The 23,213-nt window shown below is 42.5% G+C and overlaps 1 protein-coding gene across 1 annotated transcript; it reads left to right on the top strand.

Moving 5' to 3' along the window:
• The first annotated feature begins 14,862 nt into the window (after positions 1–14,862).
• LOC127293677 (DNA-directed RNA polymerase II subunit RPB2) lies at positions 14,863–22,779 on the top strand. Its single transcript, XM_051323318.2, has 25 exons — positions 14,863–15,307; positions 16,429–16,650; positions 16,733–17,023; positions 17,135–17,332; positions 17,544–17,608; positions 17,692–17,778; positions 17,886–18,006; positions 18,102–18,146; positions 18,229–18,366; positions 18,481–18,553; positions 18,639–18,715; positions 18,788–18,895; positions 19,030–19,146; positions 19,466–19,621; positions 19,726–19,827; positions 19,996–20,121; positions 20,197–20,274; positions 20,352–20,447; positions 20,560–20,675; positions 20,768–20,837; positions 20,917–20,970; positions 21,057–21,200; positions 21,294–21,593; positions 21,746–22,168; positions 22,287–22,779. Exons 1-25 carry the CDS (start codon positions 14,951–14,953, stop codon positions 22,401–22,403), a joined length of 3,681 nt encoding a protein of 1,226 aa, XP_051179278.1. The 5' UTR covers positions 14,863–14,950; the 3' UTR covers positions 22,404–22,779.
• The last annotated feature ends 434 nt before the right edge of the window (positions 22,780–23,213 follow it).

The following is a 23,213-nucleotide window of genomic DNA, read 5'->3' as shown; positions in this document are numbered from 1 at the left end:
TACCTCGTAGAAACGAAAATTTCAGAAAAAAATGAAGAGAAATCCCTATTCATCCTTCAACCGTAATCATGTCCATACCACCATTGTATCATCTACTAAAATTTTGTGATCACCTATACTCACGAAATAAAAACAACAATTTAAACAAAAACAAATAAAAACGTACGTACTTACGACCATTAAATTACGTACACGAAAATCAAAAAATTAAAAGTGAACAAACAAAGGCCGGTGAACTTAAGGCCCTGAACGAATGTACCTACTACAAGCGGTACTCGTACTCTATCAACAGCTATACTCCTGTCAATACCACCGTTGAACCTAGTACTTGCTATACTAAAGAAAATTTCAATTTCCAAACTACACATTATCACACATTACATTGATTAACAACTATATATAAACACATTGCGAGTCAATCATATGAATGATAACGATGGCAGTCATACATTGTACATATATCCAGTAATATCGTATCCCTTGATTGCCCATTTTTTTCTAGGAATTTCAAAGCTTAGCCGTGCATCCAAGGCTGCATATTTGACCTGATCGAAGCTTAATTCGGGTCTTGCCCATCCTTCCTCTCTTATTTTCTTGCATGATTCACCTTTCTTTTCCAAATTTGTCCCCAACACAGCATTTGACAGATCATAGAGTGATGGTATTCTTATATTCTTAACAAGCTGGATCTAGTTTATGAATATTGATCATCTTCTGCAAGTCGAGCACACACGATATTTAATCCATAAGGCATCAGCATCTTGCGATCCATATCAATTGCTGCACCAAAAAACCAAATCTTCCCGAGCTCAAGAATTTCTTTAACAAACATGGAATCTTTGTTGCACGAAATATCTGCGAAAATTCAAACTAAAGGTAAACGATGTATATAATTCGGAACAGTTGGTAAAAAACTTGTATGGTGTCATTTGTGATACCTGAAAAAGAATGATGTCATTGGCAACACATAGCTGCAAAACTGCTGCACGTTGCCGTTTATCCTCTGGAAGAAGTTTCTGCTTTGTTCCTTTCACTTTGTCAGTGAACTCGCAATCAAGACCAACGATCTTTGCGGCGTCGCACAGGAAATCTTCGGATACGCGGTAGATCCACTTCTCCATTGTTGCAGCCCTTGTGGTTACGGTGACCTTGAATTCCATTGAGAGATGCTCGAACGAATATACGGTGTCACTTGTTTGGGGCGCCATAAGGATGGGAGAAGAAAATGGTTCAACTGATGGTTTTGATACCTATCCACTTGGTATGGGGTTCCTTTTATACAAGATCAAGGTGGTGACGATGAGTGAGAACACATCAGTGCCGATTTGTATTCCCTCGTTGGAATGTGATCAGACTGATAATTAATAGCGGATTAATCAATAATAACTGTGTGTTAGACGTACAGACGCAAAAGGGGCATGAGAGCAAGGAATTACGAACAAGGAGGGGGTTATCATCAATTATGCATACTCTCCTACTAAGTTATCACCGTTGACCGACACAGTGGTGCCTTTTTATTTTTCTGCGCTCGTTGTGTTCGTAGGACTGCAATTGTAAGACGTGCTTCACTTGACTCGGCCAGGCCATGTCTAGCAGAAACCACCGTTTCAGTGTACCTGACCACACTTCCATAGAACATTTTTAGCCACATTAGATACATATATCAAACTAGTTATTTTTCACTTTTAGAATCACCAAGTAAATAATCTATATTTTGGATTTGCTACAAATGTTACATCCGACGGATGAAACAATGCCATGCATGTAGCCTACAAATTGCTGGAGTTATTCCATGAATACTTGCTGCATATGAGATGATTATTACAGAATATGGGCAACTACTGATAAATAAACACAGGAAAATGACAGTCGTTATTGGGCGGCGCCACCGTCGAAATTTTGCCGGCAGCGACCATATTTGGGCGGCGCCGCCTACAAGCCGCTGTATCCTGTATTCAACATTAAATACCACAACAACATAAAAGTTATAAATAAGCACAGCAAAATTATATATGTGAGCACAAACTGATGACATGTATAAATTCAAACTAGTTGCTTTATATTTGATCATAGCATTACATAGCATTGCATTACATAACATCTCCAAAAGGCTACTGCATCTCCAAAATGTTACTGCACTACATAGCATTGCTTGCAAACTCTAACTTTGGTTAACTCAAAGCTACTGCATTACATAGCTACTGCATCTCCATCTACCACTACACATGTACACCACAAACTACTTCAAAAGCTAGCAGTACACATGTACTGCTCATCTTCTCCAAAAGCATACATCTCCATCATCTACTGGCTCTTAACCATGGACTTATTCTTGTACTGCATCTACAATTAGCTTCCACTAGCAGGGGGGTTCCATGCAATCGGCACCCCAAGCGGAGCAGCCCCGTGCTCCATGGATTTCATCAACAATCGAGCCATTTCGATCTTCGAAATGTACCTCAAACCAACCCTTGGATCATCTGCATACTTGCAAACCTCAATGACCTCGGACGTGTGCTCCGGTTCGCCGCCGGCCTTGGCAGCACCGGCTCTGTATGCAGCAATGATATGCAGCGGCATCTCCACCAAATGGCGCACCTTGAACTCGGAATCCCAGCGGATGAGAAGCTCCATACCTCTGCGCCTGCACGCCACCCCCAGACGCTTCATATCGACCATGGACCGAGGAGCAAAGACCTCCTCCTGCGGCAGCCCCGCCATATCCATCAGAGCCGCCGCCGCTTTCTCCTCCTCTTGCCCTTCTTTGAGTACGGGACGACGGCTGCAGGTACGGGCGACAAAGAGGCTCCATCACTGGGCCGACGGACTGCTGTGGCGATGAAGGAGAGGACGTGCCGGCGGTCTTCTGTGGCGACGAAGGGGAGGATGTGCCGCCGGTCTTCTGTGGCGACGAATCGGAGAGGTTGTGCCGGCGAGCTGCTGTGGGGGACGAATCGGCCGGCCGGCTGCTGTACAGTCGATTCGGCCGGCGGCTGCTGTGGGCGACGAATCGGCGGCGGGCTGCTGTGGGCTCGATTCGGCCGGCGGCTTCTGTCGGCGACGAATCGGCGGCGGGCTGCTGTGGGCGACGAATTGGCGGCGGGCTGCTGTCTGATTGATTCGGCGGCGAGCTGCTTGTGGGCGACGAATCGAGCACGGCCTGCTGTGGGGTCGGTCTGCCGGCGGCTCCAGTGGGCGACGAATCGGCGGCCGCCGTGGCCGAATCGGCCGACGGTGCGTACGAATCGGCGGCGGCTCCTGTGGGCGACGAACAAACAAACACAAAAACGAAGAACTGGGGGAGTGCGGGTTGGACGCGGCGGGTGGAGAATGGGGGCAAGTCAACGCCATGGGGAATGGACTTTGCATTTCTCTCCCCATGTGCTGTTTTGCAATTACGCCCCTACACTTTCTGTTTTTACGCACGACGGTCAGCCAACGCGATTACTTTGATTCAATTCATGTCAAAGTTGAGTGACCTGCACGTCCTAGCTGCTAAATACACGCTCGCGTACACCACCGATGACCGTATAAATCATGTATGACAAGTTCGGTGACCTCCGCGGCGTATTTCGGCGATGCGGTGACCGTCACGAGCAGCTCAGGCAATTACGGTGACCATTGGTGCATTTTACTCTTTCGGGATGGGGATGGTCGGGGATCGGTGCGGCGATGGTGGAGGTTTCCCCAGAGATCCCAGTACCCATCGCCAACTTGACCCATACCAAAGTGCTAACACATCGGTCGGTAAATGAAATGTTTATATCACTTGTTATAATAAAAAAAAGATACAACGGGTGTCGGATAGAAGATGACGTGACACAATTTACTAACAATTACAATCGTTGTTACTAAACTGTGCAACATCACCTTATATCCATACACGGTTTACCTCAACATAAATGACACGTGAGGGAGTTGAACTCACAACCTATGCATAATACCTTCGAACCACTAGGACAAACCATTACGTGTGTTGCAATCCTTATCTAATGTATCAAATACTAGTACTTGTACTACATACTCTTCCCCCATTATTAAATTCTGCGATCGCCAAACGAGGTTAGGTTTATCCAGTCCTCAGGAACCAGGGCGTCGTGCGTATGCTGCGCTAATCAGCAGCGAAAGATCGCGCAGCATAGCAACATCAACAACCGACAGAGCACGACAAAATCAATCTTCAGGACTGCTGATCTACTATAAGTCCTCTCACCGCTAGTCAACTTTGTGTCAATTTTGCTTTTTCTGGTCTTGAATTAGGGTCGTCATGCGAGTGGGAACCTGCTCTCACGAGGCGAGTAATTTAACAGGATCTGTTTAGAAGTGGCTGTAATAAAAGATGTTACTATGCTTCCTATTATTATACGGTTTTGTTTGGTGCTGCAGCTGTACTTGTCTTAAGGTAAGAGATGTACTTCACCATAATGGGACCTGTACCTACCCAACGAAACCGAAAGATTGCGAGATAAACAAATAAATAACCGATTAAAAACAACAACACCTTGAATAACCAATAGATCGTTAATGCTTACAATACTGCCTTATTATAAGATTCTTCAATACAACCGAGACATAGGTACAAATAAAAATAAAACATCCTTGACACAAACTTCAATAAAATTTCAACACATGGTTTGAACAAAACAAGCTGCATTATAACTGACTTAAAATATTTCACTAGCAATACTTCTAAAGTTTTTCGGACACTTCTTCATATCTAAAAGCCAAATTCAAATCCATTTGTAACGGTAGGAACAAACCACATAGGAGACTCCACAATATCACCCCACCAAGCCGCGGCATATTCGAAAGAGGAGCCAATGCCAACTCCACCATTGAGTGACATCCTACACCAATACGGAGCAGGGTGGTACTTGGTGGAAACGCTTGTGAGTAGCAAACACACGATCTGATGTGGCCCGAAGCTGCATTGACATCGTTGAGACCAGCTGCCTCGGGAGGACCAAGCGAAACGGGTAGTTTATACCAAGAAACAAAGATGTGCCTTGCAGACCTTCAAGCTGACCCAATTTGGCGTGGCAGGGTCATCACCATAAGAATCTTTAGCATAAACATGACAACGCATCGATGGGTAAATCGGTAGCTCCTCCCCATATGATCGATCGGATTACCTTCAATGGGTTCACCATGACCTCTAACATTAATCCAAAGAATAGTGCCTTCATAGCCCGGAGAAAGGAACCACGTGCGGGAGCAATGTTGTTGCCATCATGAACACCACCATGTAGATTTGGCTGCTCAACAATCTCTGGAGCAGCTATCACTGAGGAGCGACTGGCACTGTTTTTTGCTTAAACGTGGTCAAGATAGATCGGATACTATATAACTATAAGAAAAACGTGATGCAAAAAACAGTATAAATTAAGTGAAGAAATAAAGAAAAAAAAAACTATAAGCACAAAAATCAAAAACTCACCCCAAATAGTTGGATCCCAAACAAGGACATCCCCTCTGGGTGCAGTAACAGCGTAGATCCTACCACTGGTAAGAATGGCATCAACATACCTTGACGGTGCAAGGTAATCGTTGCGAAGGATCCTCCACCGCACGTCCCTACTACCACCACGCATGATTGCAATCATCTTATCAAACACTGCTATGACATAGTAGTTCCATTTGATTCCAACCCGGTATGGTGCATCAGATATCTTAATCTTCAACAACTCCATGTGGGCCAAATCATACCGATACAAGAAAGGCCCATAAGTAGCGATGCCAACGTTACGAACGGATGGCGAGAAGGATCTCCTCGTACGTGCAGACGTTAGCGAGACCACCGTGCTTGCTCTTGAACAACCGCAACCCATTCGCCATTGGAACCAACCCGATTAGCTTGTCGCACAGCCCGACTGTGTACAAGGTACAAATGCTTTTGCGAAAGGAGCATCTAGTGGCATCGGCGATGCGTCAATACCTGCGAATTTTCGAATTTTCTAGTATGAAATACAGTACACAAACATTTTGTTGCAATCCATGAAAAACAATGAATACTGTTCGGTGCGATCGGCGGGCCATGAACTAGGATCGAATGCAGCAGAACACGGCGATCCAAAAGGAAACCTTGCATCCTCACGGATAGCGTTGCGCATACCTGGCATACCTCGGGACATTCTATCAACGGTGATGACGTATGAGTGAGCGCTGATATGCGTCAATGGACCAGAAGCGATCTCAGAAACGACAGAGGAAGAACCCTTCTCCATTGATGAAGAAGAGTGGATATTCCTGTACAGCAGTATGTTGTTGTTTCTCAGCGGATGATGTGATAGAGATACAAGGAAATGTTCAGAATATAAGAACTGGAGTTGGCAGTTAGTAGTAGCGGTTGCTAATTATAGACCATGAAAAACACTTATGCGCCAACACCTATGAAACCGTCAAAAGTAGTGGGGGTGAAAGCGATTCTGAGGAGTGAGGGGGTCGTCCATCAGTTCCAAAAATAAGTTTAATACAGAGCATTAAAATCATCCATTTCATGATATGCAACCGTACTTACGCATCCATTGCATGCTATGCAACCATATTTATGCATCATGTTGTACGAAAGATAGTGCACCTGCTGGTTTAGCACTCCATCAACAACATAAATGTACCTATGCAGCACATCGTTCGGTACTTATACATACTATGTAATAGTACTCGTGATTCTGATTGCACAGTACTCATCTGGGATCAGCTGTACTCTACCCTATTACAAACTGTACCTATCACATAAAACAGAAGAAACAAAAGGAAAAAAATCTGGTTCTCATCTACATGACACAACTGTCCTCGATTTAGTTGCAACACTGTACTCTACGCTATTACTAACTGTACCTATCCCATAGACCGAAGAAACCAACTATACCGACAGAAACAATCTCGTACTCCTCTCCATGCAGCACCTGTACCCCAGGCGGGGCGGCGGCAGCCTTCAACTTCCTCGACGCCCGGGGCACCTTGTCCTTGCTTCCAATAGGGCGACCGCGTCCCCGCTTCAGGTTGCTGACCGGGGAATTGGACGCCATACCTTCAGTCCTGAACAGTTTTCGGAGCAACGGATGAGACTCGACGATTCCTCTCTCGAGGCAGATCCAACGGCACCATAGCAACTGCCGTTCCGCATTCGCGGCGAAGATACTAGCAACGTGTCACGCGTCCTGCCACATGCCACCGGAGGTACATGTGCAACCTTGGTTTAACCCTTACCAACGATCAGACCCGAGTTGGTGCCACGCCTGTACTCCCGCATACAGCACAACCGTACTACATAATATCAACAACATTAGATATTACAGAAAACAGAAACTATCATCTAAAACCAAAAAGATACAGTTTTGATCTTCGTGCCGCATCTGTAATTTCCCCAGCTGCAACCAAAACCAAAAAGAAACAACCTGGTAATAATATTCATTATTAAAATAATGAATATTATCGTTAGAGTACAAGTGGTATTGTTCAGAATATCACAAAATCCAACAAAACCCTGACGTGGTGGGTCCCACAATATCAACCAATTCGTCTTCTACATCTATATTATAGCTGTATTAGGGCAAAAACCTACATACTCAACTCTAATCTACTCAAACACCCACGGAAGAACTCACCGCAAGGACGCGGTACAGGCCGACCCCGTTCACCTCGGAGAATCAAGATAGTCTCCACTGCTTCTCCATCCGAGGTTAGTTTCCCATCAAGCAACAGACTGCACTACGATGCCTGAATTCGTTGTCTCCACACCTGTATTCCTTTTATACGAATTAAAACACATAGGATCAAGCGACCTCCCATTTCTTCCCCCACCACCGGTCCAGCAAAAAGTAAGGGCAAACCCTAGCGAGCCGCCAAACACCTATCCTCTCTACACTCCACTACTCCTCATCAACCAGCGGTGAAGGAAGCTGTGGAGATCTGAGTTATTGCTGCGGAGATCACAGTGGCTACTCTACTCACTCCGCCGACTCCGCCGGCCACCCTTCAATCCGCGACGGCGCGTGCCTTTAGAGATCTGTGAGTTCGGGCACAGTATGGATCAATTCCACCGATGGCTCATCCTTTAGTTTCTTCTCCAATGGTATATAGAAATTAAGGAAGTAAATGGCATCTGCGTCTAAAGCAGACCTTTCGTTATTAAATATTTTTTTGCTTATTACTCTGACTATTGTAAACAGTATTAGCTCTCTAATACACTCTGTAACTGCAGGTACAAACCTTATTAATCTAAGGCAAAACTACAACCTTATGTGTGTAACCATGAGTAGAAACCAAGGAAAATTTAAATAATAACTTTACCGCCCTGCACATATTGCCTTATCAATTTAAGACATAATTACAGCCTTATGTGTGAAAGTGCGCTAAGACACTCATCTTAACAAAATTAATTTAAGAATAGTTTCCATGATAAATTTAAACAGTTGCTTTCCTCACATGCAGATTTTTGCATTTCAATTTCAGGAAGAATAGCAAATCTCCGGTATGACAAGTCGCAGCCTATCACCGTCCTTGAATGAAGGTAATGTACAAACTTATCCCTCGATGCAAAAATGTGTTACTCTTATGATTCCTTTGAAGTCAAACCGGTTTATCTATAAAGCATATTAAAAAAAATTGAAAATTTCTAATATAAAATTTTTCCGTACTTACCATCCATGACAATGAGTTTAAGATTAACTAAAACGTCTCTACAACTAAAATGCGTCTGTATAAAAGTATAATAGATTCAAACAATTATATTAAATTTTAAATACGAATTCCATGTATTAACATTTGGATAGATGATTTCTGCGATATTATTGCAGCCACTATAAATCATGAGGAAGCTCCAATTGCCCCACTAAACTTGAAGCCAGCGGTTGTGTTCCCCGTAAGAACAAGACAACATAAATGCATTCAATGCAAATATACGATCTAAAAGGAAAAATTGTGAAGCAAGAACGAGCGCAGATTCCTCTAAAAATATTGCGACGGCCCGATCAGGACCGCCTCCTCGCAGAAACATTTTGAATAGCAATGCAGAAGAAAGCACAAGAATATATCATCGAGAGAAAGAGGCGACAAGAATGGAAAAAGAGTCTGAAACATGTTAAAGAAAACTGCCGATATTGGTTCTAAAAGTCCAAGGAGAAGCAAACGATTGTCATCTACAAAAGAGACAGTAGTCACCAGCTCTAGCCAAAGTGCTCCAAATATCAATGAAGAAGAAAAAACACAGCCTACAAAATCTGCCAAAGAAGGAAAGAAATCAAAAAACGCCGCCGCAATAAGAAAATCGTATCGCAGTACCAAACATCACGCTGAGCATGACGACAACGAAGAGAACAACACAAGCGAAAAAGAAAACGATGAATACAACGAGGTAAATATGATTATTTTTCTTAGTACCTTGGATCCAAAATAAATGCATTTATTATATTGTTAAACATTTTTGTCTAACACAATTGATTTTAATCATGCAGAACATATCTGAAAATTCAGAAGATAAAAAAAATAAAGGCAATAAACAGGAAAAGGCAAGAAGGATTGCAAAAAAAGCAAAAATAAATTTTATGGCCAGAACGATCAACAAGACAGTAAGATGCTCACTTAGACAGCTATTCACCTGTGTTGAAATATTGGAGGAACGGCATATAAAAAGACTTCGGGATGCAGGTTTGGGTCCCTTGCTTGACAGCAAGATCAGGCAAAACATTAATATCCGACTTGCACTGGCTTCCTTATGAATAGAATAGATCCAACAACCATGACTACAATCTAGGAGTAGCAAACAAAGTAATTGAGATTACATCTTATGCTATCCATCTGCTTTTTGGACTGCCAGACGGTTCAAACACAACTCCTAGACCATCAGAAAGTGGCAACGACAAAACATTGCATGATCTGAAGATTGAGCTTGGATTTAGGAAAAATGAGGATATGAATACTGATGACCTTCGCAAGCTCCTAAGGCTGTTGGTTAAAGACGAAGCAAACGACGATTTGGCTCTGAAAGTATTTGTGTTGATAATGTACATGAAATTCATATGCCCTGGAACAGCTGTCCGTGTGTCAAGGGAGGCAGCAATGGTAAAAAATCTGGACATATCAAAGTTGAAGGACATGGATTTGTGTCAGTTGCTTGTAGATGAGCTCAAGAGAGCAGTCATTCAATCTGAGAAAATCTAAATCAAAATGGACTGCCCTGCCTGGCTGCATCATAGCACCAGTTCTGTTATATCTTGACTGTTGTATGAAACAAGGCCTTTCAGACCTGGACACAAGAACACCTCGTACACACTTCATGGATTATGAAAAACTAAAGAGCATCGCTGCAGCAGACTGTGCTAAAAAGGCGGGGAAGACCCCAATACCTGGATATTTGGAAACTTACCTGTAAGAAAATTTCAATGACCCTTTATCTTTTTTGTTAATTGTATCTCATATTGCATAAGTTAATACAATGTTTTCATTTTCTCATCCCAACAGTGGAAAGCACCAAATGACATAGTTTACTACCAGAAAAGGAATCCACTAAAAAGAATGTATCCGCACCATGAAGACCAAATGATGTCGGCAAGCGTACTTTCAAAAATCAAGCATTACAATGGTGGTTCCATTGAAGAAGAAAACACCAGGTGTATCAAGATACATTGGAACAGATTGACAACCTGCTGACTAGCGCATACGACCTATCACACAAAGTACCAACTACATTTGACCGCCTCAAAAATGGAACAATTCTGAAAACCAAGCATCTCTTGTCAAAGAAATTTCTGACAACGAAGCTAAAGTTATAGAAAGTTTACAGAAGACAACATTTCATCTCAGACAAACTTTCGCATTGTTCAAGAAAGCACAGGATGAACGTTGCAAGCAAATTCAGCAAGATGAAAGGATAGCAAATAATGAGGTACGACAAAAGACATAATCACACTGGCAATTTTTTGTTGTGTCTGTTCAAATTTAACTAATCTAACTACTTACAAATCATAATTTTAAATTTCCAAGTACAACAATATAAGACTAATAAAGTTTAAATACAAAAAACCAGGTTGACAAAGAAGCTGCATCTCCAACTCAAGAAGGCACTGCAGAAAAAACAAGAAGTGGATAAAATGTGAGTTAACCTCGACTACATATGAGTTAACTTCAATTACAAATACAGCAACCGTTTAAATTATTTTTATAACTTGTTAACATATCGTAACAGGTTGCGAAGTAACCTGCTTCTGCAAAAGAAAGGATTCAGGTACAATCAAACAATGAAGATAATATTAACTTGTTCATTGAATACAAAATAAAGTAATACTATTAAGTTGCTGTGGTGAATTTACAAAATAAATAATTTTTTTATAATAAACTTTTTATGTTATATCTTTGATTTACAGGTGCAAGATGATGGCCCAATGGAAGCATCAGAAAACTTTTACTTCTACAACTGAAGTGTGACGAATGTCTGTACTAAGACGTTGGTTTGAACTACCTACAACCTTTTTAGTATCTGTACTTTTTGTAAACGTCTGCAAAGTTGAAAATCCGCAAACATATCATTGCATAACTTCCTTATTCGAACCAGTGATTATCAATGTGAAACAAGTGTACTATTTTCTAACCATGTTGGTTGCATTGTACATCGCAGGAAAAAAAAATCAAAAACAAAATCTTGCAGAACAAATTTTTGCTCCTCTTGGTGCGGACACTGTACCCGTATCTCCATCACCTTTTGTACTCCACAATCCTTGCACATGTAACTCCGCCAGACAAAACAGAAATTGTTGCAGAGAAACAAAAAAAAAACACGGTTGGTACGGACGCTGTACTCGTCTCTATGTCACCTCCGTACTCCACAATCCTTCCACATGTACCTCCGCTAGACAAAACAGACATTGTTGCAGAGAAACAAACAGAAACACGGACCCCTGCTCCCATTGGTGCGGACACTATATTTGTCTCTCTGTCACCTCCGTAATCCACAATCATTTGCACATGTACCTGCGTTAGACAAAACGGAAAATCACAAAGGGAAACAAAGGGAAACACGGTATAGTGCTCCTCACCGTGAGGATGCTGTACTCGTTTCTCCCACACATCTGTACTACACAAGCCTTGCACCTGTACATGCGCTAGACAAAACGGAAAATAACAAAGGGAAACACAGTACCGTGCTCCTCACCGTGCGGATATTGTACTCGTCTCTACCTCACATCTGTACTCCACAAACCTTGCACCTGTACCTGCGCTAGACAAAACGGAAAATCACAAAGGGAAACACAGAACAGTGTTCCTCACCGTGCGGATATTGTACTCGTCTCTACCTCACATCTGTACTCCACAAGCCTTGCACCTGTACCTGCGCTAGACAAAACGGAAAATAACAAAGGGAAACACAGTACCGTTCTCCTCACCGTGCGGATATTGTACTCGTCTCTACCTCACATCTGTACTCCACAAACCTTGCACCTGGACCAGCCCAAGACAAAACGGAAAATCACAAAGGAAACACAAGACAAGACTCCTCACCGTGCGGATATTGTACTCGTCTCTACCTCACATCTGTACTCCACAAGCCTTGCACCTGTACCTGCGCTAGACAAAACGGAAAATCACAAAGGGAAACACGGTACCGTGCTCCTCACCGTGCGGATGCTGTACTCGTTTCTCCCTCATATCTGTACTCCACAAACCTTGCACCTGTACCTGCGCTAGACAAAACGGAAAATAACAAAGGGAAACATAGTACCGTATTCCTACCGTGAGGATGGTGTACTCGTCCCAACCTCACATCTGTACTCCACAAGTCTTGCACCTGTACCTGCGCTAGACAAAACGGAAAATAACAAAGGGAAACACAGTACCGTGCTCCTCTTCCTACATAACCTATACTCGTCTCTACGCCGGGAATGTACTTCACAGCACTTCGGACGTGTACCTGCGCTAGAGAAAGCGGAAATCTTTCCAGATAAATCAAAAAGAAAAACACAGTACCGTGGTCCTCTTCCTACCTAACCTGTACTCGTATCTACGCCGGGGATGTACTTCACCACCATTCGAACATGTACCTGCGCTAGAAAAAATGGAAAATCTTTACAGATAAATCAAAAGAGAAATACAGTACCGTGCTCCTCTTCCTACATAACCTATACTCGTCTCTACGCCGGGAATGTACTTCACAGCACTTCGGACGTGTACCTGCGCTAGAGGAAACGGAAATCTTTCCAGATAAACCAAAAGAGAAACACAGTACCGTGCTCCTCTTCCTACATAACCTGTACTCGTCTCTACGCCGAGGATGTACTTCGCACCCCTTCGGACGTGTACCTGCGCTAGAGGAAACGGAAATCTTTCCAGATAAACCAAAAGAGAAATACAGTACCGTGCTCCTCTTCCTACCTAGGCTGTACTCGTCTCCACGCCGGGGATGTACTTCACACACCTTCGAACCTGTACCTGCTCTAGAGAAAACGGAAAATCTTTCCAGATAAACCAAAAGAGAAACACAGTACCGTGCTCCTCTTCCTACAAAACCTGTACTCGTCTCCACGCCGAGGATGTACTTCGCACCCCTTCGAACCTGTACCTGCGCTAGAGAAAACGGAAAATCTTTCCAGATAAACCAAAAGAGAAACACAGTACCGTACTCCTCTTCCTACCTAGGCTGTACTCGTCTCCACGCCGTGGATGTACTTCACACACCTTCGAACCTGTACCTGCGCTAGAGAAAACGGAAAATCTTTCCACATAAATCAAAAGAGAACACAGTACCGTGCTCCTCTTCCTACAAAACCTGTACTCGTCTTTACGCCGAGGATGTACTTCACACCCCTTCGGACGTGTACCTGCGCTAGAGGAAACTGAAATCTTTCCAGAGAATAAAAGAGAAAACGGAAATCTTTACAGACAATAAAAGAGAAAACGGAAATCTTTCCAGAGAATAAAAGAGAAAACGGAAAACTTTACAGACAATAAAAGAGAAAATCAAACAGAAACCTTTCCAAAAGAAAAAAAATAGAAAAAAAAAACAACAGTTTGATGCGCCGAAGGCGCCTTGATACGAGGCGAAGCCGAGCCGTAGCAATCGCTTCGACATATGGGGGTAACGACAAACGGGGACAACGACATATGTCTGCCATTCATTATGTTTATTAATGTTTGATGCGCCGAAGGCGCCTTGATACGAGGCGAAGCCGAGCCGTAGCAATCGCTTCGACATATGGGGGTAACGACAAACGGGGACAACGACATATGTCTGCCATTCATTATGTTTATTAATGTTTGATGCGCCGAAGGCGCCTTGATACGAGGCGAAGCCGAGCCGTAGCAATCGCTTCGACATATGTCATCTCGTAGCACTCTGTTGGAATTAAAAAAAATTGTAATTTGAAAGTGCTACCTCCCTCCCATTAATTCCCCGTAAAAACTCACGGCCGGAAAGACAAAGGGAAAAAGCAAAAAAAAAAGTCCCGCCCAATTTTTTGAAAACGTACTGCGCGCGTAAAGGGAAAAAGAAGATTAACGGGTCCGCATATTGTTAACGGGTTTACCGGCGCGTAAAGGGAAAAAACCAAACCCGGAAAACGATTCGCGTCTTTTCCCGGGGACACGTTCCGCGCGCGACACGTGTCGTCGCGAGAGCGCGCGCGCGAGATGGGTTTTTCCCTTCTCAAAGGTCGGCCTTCGTGTAGTGGTACCCAATCTAAAGGGGTTTCTTTGCTAGCGAGGGAGGGCGAAGGCTTATTTTCCTAAACCTTGTGTATCGTTACTTTCCAACGCTACTAAACGAGGCCTAAATAGGCCCAGGGCCGTATAGCCCATCGGCAAACACCCGAACTCCAAACCGACCTCTGCGCGACCCAATCAATATAGTCCGAACCAGATCGGCAAAATCGTCCCCAATTCTTCACTTCCTCCTTCCTCCCTCCCGAGTTGGAAAGCCGACACACCCACCCCATCCCCGGGCGCCACTAGGGTTCCGCCCATGGAGGACGACGAGTACGAGGAGGGGATGGAGATGGACATGGGAGGGCACCAGCAGCTCCACCACCGCGGCTACGGCGCCGAGGAGGACGGCGAGGGGGGGTACGGCGGCGGCGGCGGCGGGGACGGGGACGACGAGGACGCGGAGGAGGCGCGCGACGAGGACGAGATCACCCAGGAGGACGCCTGGGCCGTCATCTCCGCCTACTTCGAGGAGAAGGGCCTCGTGCGCCAGCAGCTCGACTCCTTCGACGAGTTCATCCAGAACACCATGCAGGAGATCGTCGACGAGTCCGCCGACATCGAGATCCGACCCGAGTCGCAGCACAACCCCGGCCGACAGGCCGAGTTCGCAGAGGTTGACCCTCCACGACTCGTTGTAGCGAATTATATGGCTTAACTGTTGCTCTTAAATTGGCCGCCTAGGGTTTCCCCAGCTTGGTGGTATGTCGCGGTGGTTGCTTGGCTGGCTGCTCGGCTAGGTTGGCCAGTTTTAGGGTTTTGCCAGAGTACCTAGCTACTTGCTGCTGTTCGATGTTGGTGCTGAATGTGATTTTGATTTTGAAGGGTTGAATAGTTCGGTATCTAGTGTTGAATGAGGTGCTGAGTGCTTGAATCTAAGAGTATAGCACCAGGAATGCTTAGAATGACTTTTCAGATATTACCTTGTCACTTCAGTTGCCACCAGCTTGGTAACGATAGCTAGAAAAGCACAGCTGATTTTCAGCTACCATAAATTCATATTACTCTGTTGTTATAACAGAGCAGAAATTAAATTAAATAATTAAGTAAACATGTAATTCACACACTTCCAGGACATTTCAATGTCTTGGTACACTGGTGTGAAAAGGCATATCTGGTTTCAGTTAGGTTCTAGTAACAGAAATGTTACTAGGGAAATGATGATATTGTTATGCTAAGTAAGGGGTGGAAACTGAAATGGAGTCGGGGTAAGTTCCCAATAAGTATGAAGAACTGTTTCATGTCTTGTTTCAGTCATTGTTAAGACTATGCCTCCACAACATATAGTCCACTGAACAATATGTGCTAAAATGGGCTGCCCGTGCTAACATCGTAACAAGAACTGTAACAGTGATATCGTATGCTTTTAGCAGTAAGTAAATATATCCAGTAAGGTATGCAGAATGAGCTTCCCTGCATAATCTCTAGAGAAATTTTGTATCTGGCTGGCATGATCAGAGTCCTCACTTGCTGTCTTGATGAGCTATAAGCCTTATGTAAACACACTTCACATCTCTAGAATAAAAGAACATGCCAACCATTGTGTAGATGTATTCGTATTGTTGAACAAAGAAAATACACACATAGCCCTATTTAAGTTCATGACGAATTCAGAATGTTGCTAGTGCTACCATGTACACCTTGCAAATGCCCTTTTCGCTTAAACTGGGTTTTCTTATGTCTGTTTTCTCCATTTCCCATGAGCTGTAACTTACAATGGTATTGGTTCTTCTCTAGACACTCCACAAGATCAGCTTCGGTCAAATCTATCTGAGCAAACCAATGATGACTGAAGCTGATGGAGAAACCGCTACCTTATTCCCCAAATCAGCAAGGCTCAGGAATTTGACATACTCAGCACCACTTTATGTTGATGTATCATACAGAGTTGTAAAGAAGGGACACGACTGTGAAGAAGTTACAGAAACTGCAGAATATCCAAAAGTTTTCATCGGAAAGGTGTTGTGGTCAACAATTTCATACATTCTGATAGTATCCGCTGTTTGTATTGTTCGATTATCAACATTTTTTCCTCCTGCAGGTTCCGATCATGTTGCGTTCCAGTTACTGCACACTGTATCAACAATCTGAGAAGGATCTCACAGAACTTGGAGAGTGCCCCTATGACCAAGGAGGATATTTTGTAATCAACGGCAGTGAAAAGGTTCTCATTGCCCAGGAGAAGATGAGCACCAACCATGTCTATGTTTTTAAGAAGAGGCAACCAAATAAGTTTGCATATGTGGGTGAAGTCCGTTCAATGGCAGAGAACCAGAATAGACCTGCTAGTAGCATGTTCGTTCGGATGCTTTCCCGAGCAGGCGCGAAAGGGGTCAGTGACTTACTGAAGCTTTGCAAAATCGTTCGTCATAGATCCATGTGTCCATGGTTGCCTTCTTACATAGCATATACTAATGTTAGAATTGTAATAACTATGCTGCAGGGTACATCAGGTCAATATATTCGTGCTACTTTGCCATACATTCGTGCAGACATTCCCATCATTATTGTGTTTAGAGCATTAGGATTTGTTGCCGACAAAGATATCCTAGAGCACATATGTTACGATTTTGCCGATACACAAATGATGGAATTGCTACGCCCATCTTTGGAGGAAGCTTTTGTCATTCAAAATCAGCAGGTATGTTCCTTTCGCTATTTGATAAGTTGAACAAAATTGTTCTCTATTACTTGAATTACACATCAACTTGAATTTATGTCATGAAACTAAACTTTTATTCCTTCTGGGGCACTCCTTAAATTGTACTTTGATCGAAACTTTAGTAGTTATATATGACTTGCTACATTGTTTCTACTTCATATTTGTAAAGCTTTGATAAGCTTGTTTGTAGGTTGCTCTGGACTACATTGGAAAGCGTGGTGCTACAGTTGGTGTAACAAGAGAGAAAAGAATCAAGTATGTTGTAGCAAAGAATTAACTCTACATTTGCTAGATGACTAAATTGTAATGTTTTAGTGCTCACCTCCTTGACTTCTTAGGTATGCCAAAGAGATACTTCAAAAGGAAATGTTGCCCCATGTTGGTGTAGGCGAATTTTGTGAAACTAAAAAGGCATACTACTTTGGGTATGTGCTCCAAACTGTACATTAGTCTGTTGTCGATAGTGAAGTTTGCATGCTATCCTGTAGCTTGGGTGAAGCAGATAAGCTAATTTCGTATATCCATTGTGCAGGTATATTATTCACCGCCTATTGATGGTCGCTCTTGGTCGAAGAGCTGAAGATGACAGAGATCATTATGGTAACAAAAGGCTGGACCTTGCAGGTCCATTGCTTGGAGGACTGTTCAGAATGGTTCGTTGCAATATGCTAGCTTATTTAAGTGTGTTCAATATCTTCTTTTTTCTTCGGTTGGGAACTAATATACTATTCTTTGCTCGCAAAATCAGCTTTTCAGAAAACTGACGAGGGATGTGAGGTCATATGTTCAGAAGGTCTCCCCCTTGCCTAAATGACCATGGTCTGTCTTTTACTCAGTCCTGATAATTATTAACTGCTGTTTCTCGTTGAATCCAGTGTGTCGATAATGGGAAGGAAGTTAATTTGCAATTTGCCATCAAAGCGAAAACCATTACTAGTGGATTGAAGTATTCCCTTGCTACTGGAAACTGGGGACAGGCTAACCAAGCTGGTACAAGAGCTGGTGTGTCTCAGGTGTGTGTACTTCTTCGTGATCACATTCACCTGTATTCTTTACTACTTCAACTTGGTTTGGCAAACAAATGTTCTGATATGCATTCTGTGTATTCCTCTTCTTTTGGTACCAAGGTGCTCAATCGCCTTACATATGCTTCTACATTATCACATCTGCGGAGGCTGAACTCTCCTATTGGGCGTGAAGGTTGATATAACTCTTTTTCAGTACATTACCTTCCTATTGAAATTTCATTTTCTTAGGGTTAGTGATCTTAATATCATATTAATAGGGAAACTGGCAAAACCTCGCCAACTTCATAATTCTCATTGGGGAATGATGTGTCCTGCTGAAACACCCGAAGGACAAGTAAGTCACTAACATTTTCTAATGTTTAAAGGAGTCGGTTGATGGTTTATATTCAATACACCTTGTAATCAGGCTTGTGGCTTGGTAAAAAATCTTGCCTTGATGGTCTATATCACTGTTGGTTCTGCCGCAAATCCTATTTTGGAATTTTTGGAAGAGTGGGGCACAGAAAATTTTGAGGTTTGTTTTCTCTCCTTGTCAGTTTATCTGCATGCATTTTGACTTTGTTTATTGTACAAAATCTTAAGGTTATAGTTTTGTGTCCGTTACCAGTTACAACAGTTACTGATTTGGTTCTGGATTCATTTTAACAGGAGATATCACCAGCAGTCATTCCTCAAGCTGCTAAAATTTTCGTTAATGGTTGCTGGGTTGGAATTCATAGGAATCCTGACCTATTGGTGAAGACACTTAGGCGTTTGAGAAGACAGGTTTGTGTCCTGCTACTCCTGTTTGAAGCTAAAAGCTGCTGGCAATGTATAAGAATGGATAGAGTATTGAAAACTAGATATTATCTGCCTAATGTAGTTATGTATATATGTAACAGATTGTAAGCACTACTTTAACAAAACGGATGTGGTTTTATTGCTCCCCTTTCATATGCAATTCTAACTTAGTCTGTAACAATGTATAGTAAATATTTTGCGCAGTTGGTAAACATGGACATCTAGATTTTTCTAGCATATAAAAGGTTAGATTTTCAAGGAAATTCAGATCTCAAATTACATGGTGAATAATGTCAATTTTCAGATTGATGTCAACACTGAAGTTGGTGTGGTTCGTGATATTCGTCTTAAAGAACTTCGACTCTATACGGATTATGGGCGTTGCAGTCGTCCACTGTTTATTGTTGAAAGCCAGAGGCTTCTCATTAAGAAGAAGCATATTCGAGCATTGCAGCAAAGAGTCTGATATTCTCTACTTTATGCTACATGTTATTCAAATTTGGATTGCATGCATGTATTTGTTCTGATATGCTCCTATTACTATCCTACTGTGTGGTTATCCAGGAGACTCCTGATGAAGGTTGGCACGACTTGGTTGCCAAAGGTTTTATAGAGTACATAGATACTGAAGAGGAAGAGACTACTATGATCTCTATGACTATAACTGTAAGTCAGTTCTGTTCACCTTGAAGTACCAGGGTTTCCATTCTATTGGCATTCCTTTACATGAAACATCTCCGTTGTCTCGTTCTATTTGCATTCCTTTATGCTGAAGGGCGTTTCCTTCATCCTAGTTTCTTGTCTGCTAATAATGCCAAAAAATTAAAATTTCAGGAACTTTTAGGTGCGAGAAATAATCCAGAGGAGGCATATCTTGCGACTTACACACACTGTGAGATTCACCCTTCTTTGATCCTTGGTGTGTGCGCGTCGATTATTCCTTTTCCTGATCACAACCAGGTGACTCATCCCCTTACAAAATGCGATGCACTGCATCTTCTTTTATGCATGTCTAATTCGTTTCTTTGATTACAGTCACCTCGTAATACTTATCAGTCTGCTATGGGAAAGCAAGCTATGGGAATCTATGTTACAAACTATCAATTAAGAATGGTGAGTGTTCCATCTGTCTCTGTATCTTGGTTTGATGGACTTGGTTTGAACCTTTACCCCCCACCATTTGGTTTCAGGACACGTTGGCCTACGTTCTGTACTACCCACAAAAGCCTCTTGTTACTACTCGTGCTATGGAGCATTTGCACTTCAGGCAGTTACCGGCTGGCATTGTAAGTGAACAATCTTAACTTGGGACATTTTCTTTCCATTGCTATTTATATTTTGAATCTCCCTCCCCATTTTATGTAATCACTAACACCTTGCTTTTTGTGGTTTGTGAAGAATGCTATTGTTGCTATTGCATGCTACTCTGGATATAACCAAGAAGATTCGGTTATTATGAACCAATCTTCAATAGATCGTGGGTTCTTCAGATCACTATTTTTCCGCTCTTACAGGTACAGTGTCATTTCAGCATATTCTACTTTAAGCTATTGCACCACTCTGTTCACCAAAATGCTTACAATCTAATCTCGGACTTTGTATGCAGAGATGAGGAAAAGAAGATGGGAACTCTTGTCAAAGAGGAATTTGGCCGTCCAAATAGGGAGAACACTATGGTGATGTTTTCAAGAATTCATCACAGATTTTCTCTTCCAAGTCCTTATGTGGCTAATATTCTTGTATTTTTCTTTGTAGGGAATGCGCCATGGGTCCTATGATAAATTAGATGATGACGGACTTGCACCACCAGTGAGTAGAAGATTTGATTACTGTAGGCTTATCTTTATCAAAACTGTGCTGCTGACTCCCTAATGTATATACAATTCATGTATCAGGGAACGAGGGTCTCTGGGGAAGATGTCATCATTGGGAAGACATCTCCTATTCCACAAGATGATGCTCAAGGGCAAGCTACTAGATACTCAAAGCGTGATCATAGTACGTCTCTGCGTCACAGTGAAAGTGGGATGGTGGATCAGGTTTGTTTTTGGCTATTCGCCCCGCTATTTATGTTCTTATGTGGTCTTATCAGTTTCAAACAGTTAACTCCTGAGCATTTTATATTTTTGCAGGTTCTTTTAACAACAAATGCTGATGGTTTAAGATTTGTCAAGGTTAGAATGCGATCGGTTCGCATACCACAAATAGGAGATAAGTTCAGTAGTAGGCATGGCCAGAAGGGAACTGTTGGAATGACTTACACACAAGAGGACATGCCATGGACAATCGAAGGCATCACACCTGATATCATTGTGAATCCACATGCTATTCCATCACGTATGACTATCGGCCAGCTGATTGAGTGTATTATGGGTAAAGTTGCAGCTCACATGGGAAAGGAAGGAGATGCAACTCCTTTCACTGATGTTACTGTGAGTAACCGTCTGGAGGCTCATTTCTTCTTCTTTTCTAATATAGTTGCCAAGGAAAAAAAAATATCGATCTCTTCTCGTGTAACTTGCATTGAAACTGAACTTGCTATCTGAATTGTGCTTAATTATGTAACATCTTAACTCCATTTCAGGTGGATAACATCAGTAAGGCACTTCATAAGTGTGGTTATCAAATGCGTGGATTTGAGACCATGTACAATGGTCACACTGGGAGAAAATTGACTGCAATGATCTTCCTAGGTCCAACTTACTACCAGAGACTTAAGCACATGGTGGATGACAAAATTCACTCTAGAGGCCGTGGTCCTGTCCAGATATTGACCAGGCAGCCAGCAGAGGGGCGCTCCCGTGATGGTGGTCTCCGTTTTGGAGAAATGGAGAGGGATTGTATGATTGCTCATGGCGCTGCATTTTTCTTGAAGGAACGGTTATTTGACCAGAGCGATGCTTACAGAGTACATGTGTGTGAGAAGTGCGGACTCATTGCCATTGCCAATCTCAAGAAGAATTCCTTCGAGTGCAGAGGTTGCAAGAACAAGACCGACATTGTCCAGGTAATTAGAACTTTGGCTCTGAACAATTTTGACGATTCTCCCAAATAACCCCTTTAGCTACCTTCCTTGGCATGCTTTGCCAGCGCTAGTAAATCATACTGTCTCTGTCCTTCCACAGGTCCATATACCATACGCATGCAAGCTCCTTTTCCAGGAGCTCATGTCAATGGCAATTGCTCCCAGGATGCTCACCCATGAGATCAAGCCTGGGCAGGAGAAGAAACGTTGGGCTTGAGTGTTGTATTCAGGTGCCTGACTGGAGCTGTTTTCCTGGGTACCTTGTTGCAGAACTACAGCTGTAGTATGAGTATAGTTCTGATTTGGAATTTGGTTTTTGATGCACACTGGGCTATAGGCATTTCGAAGAGATATCCTTCTGATCGTGTTCTTGGATAGATCAAACGCCAACCATGAAGTGACGTAGGTTCTTTAGGATTTATTCACTAACAGGACTAATAATTTGTACCTTGTCTGCATTGCTGGAAACTTTGTCTTTTTTACTTGGCTTCAAGAGCCCGACTCGAACAATGCATGTGTGAAGACAATTGCATATGAGTAACTTTGCAAAAGTTAGTAAATTTTTTTATATGAATTTTTTGTAAGAGGATCTACAGTGCATGTGTGAAGACATCTGAAATTTTTGCAAAAGGATATTTGAGCCTTGTAATTGTTTTTTGTGCTTTGCAAAAGTGGTATACAAAATATTACTAGATACTCCTGCAGAAAAGAAGAAAAGATTGGCACAGGTTTACAAATGAATAATCATACTTTGTCTTTTTTGACAAAAAGATGTACTATTTTAATACTATTGTACTACCATTTACTGCCACAAATTTGTCTTTTTTATATTTCCCAAAATATAACGTATTTTTTGACGGAACTTTTTTGGATTTCTGTACATATCTATCTATATATTTAGCATCATAATTTTTAGAAATATATAAGTGTGAGGTTTTAAAATTTTCAAAAATCTAGAATTGAAGGGCCCTTGTGTCAAAGGTACTTTCTGGACATCTACAAGGCTCAATCCATTGAAAATGTCGAC

This window comes from Lolium perenne, chromosome 4 (assembly GCF_019359855.2).
Source record: "Lolium perenne isolate Kyuss_39 chromosome 4, Kyuss_2.0, whole genome shotgun sequence".
In the NCBI taxonomy this organism is placed as follows: domain Eukaryota; kingdom Viridiplantae; phylum Streptophyta; class Magnoliopsida; order Poales; family Poaceae; genus Lolium; species Lolium perenne.
The sequence above is the reverse complement of the archived record's forward strand: the minus strand, read 5'-3'. Positions and strand labels throughout refer to the sequence as shown.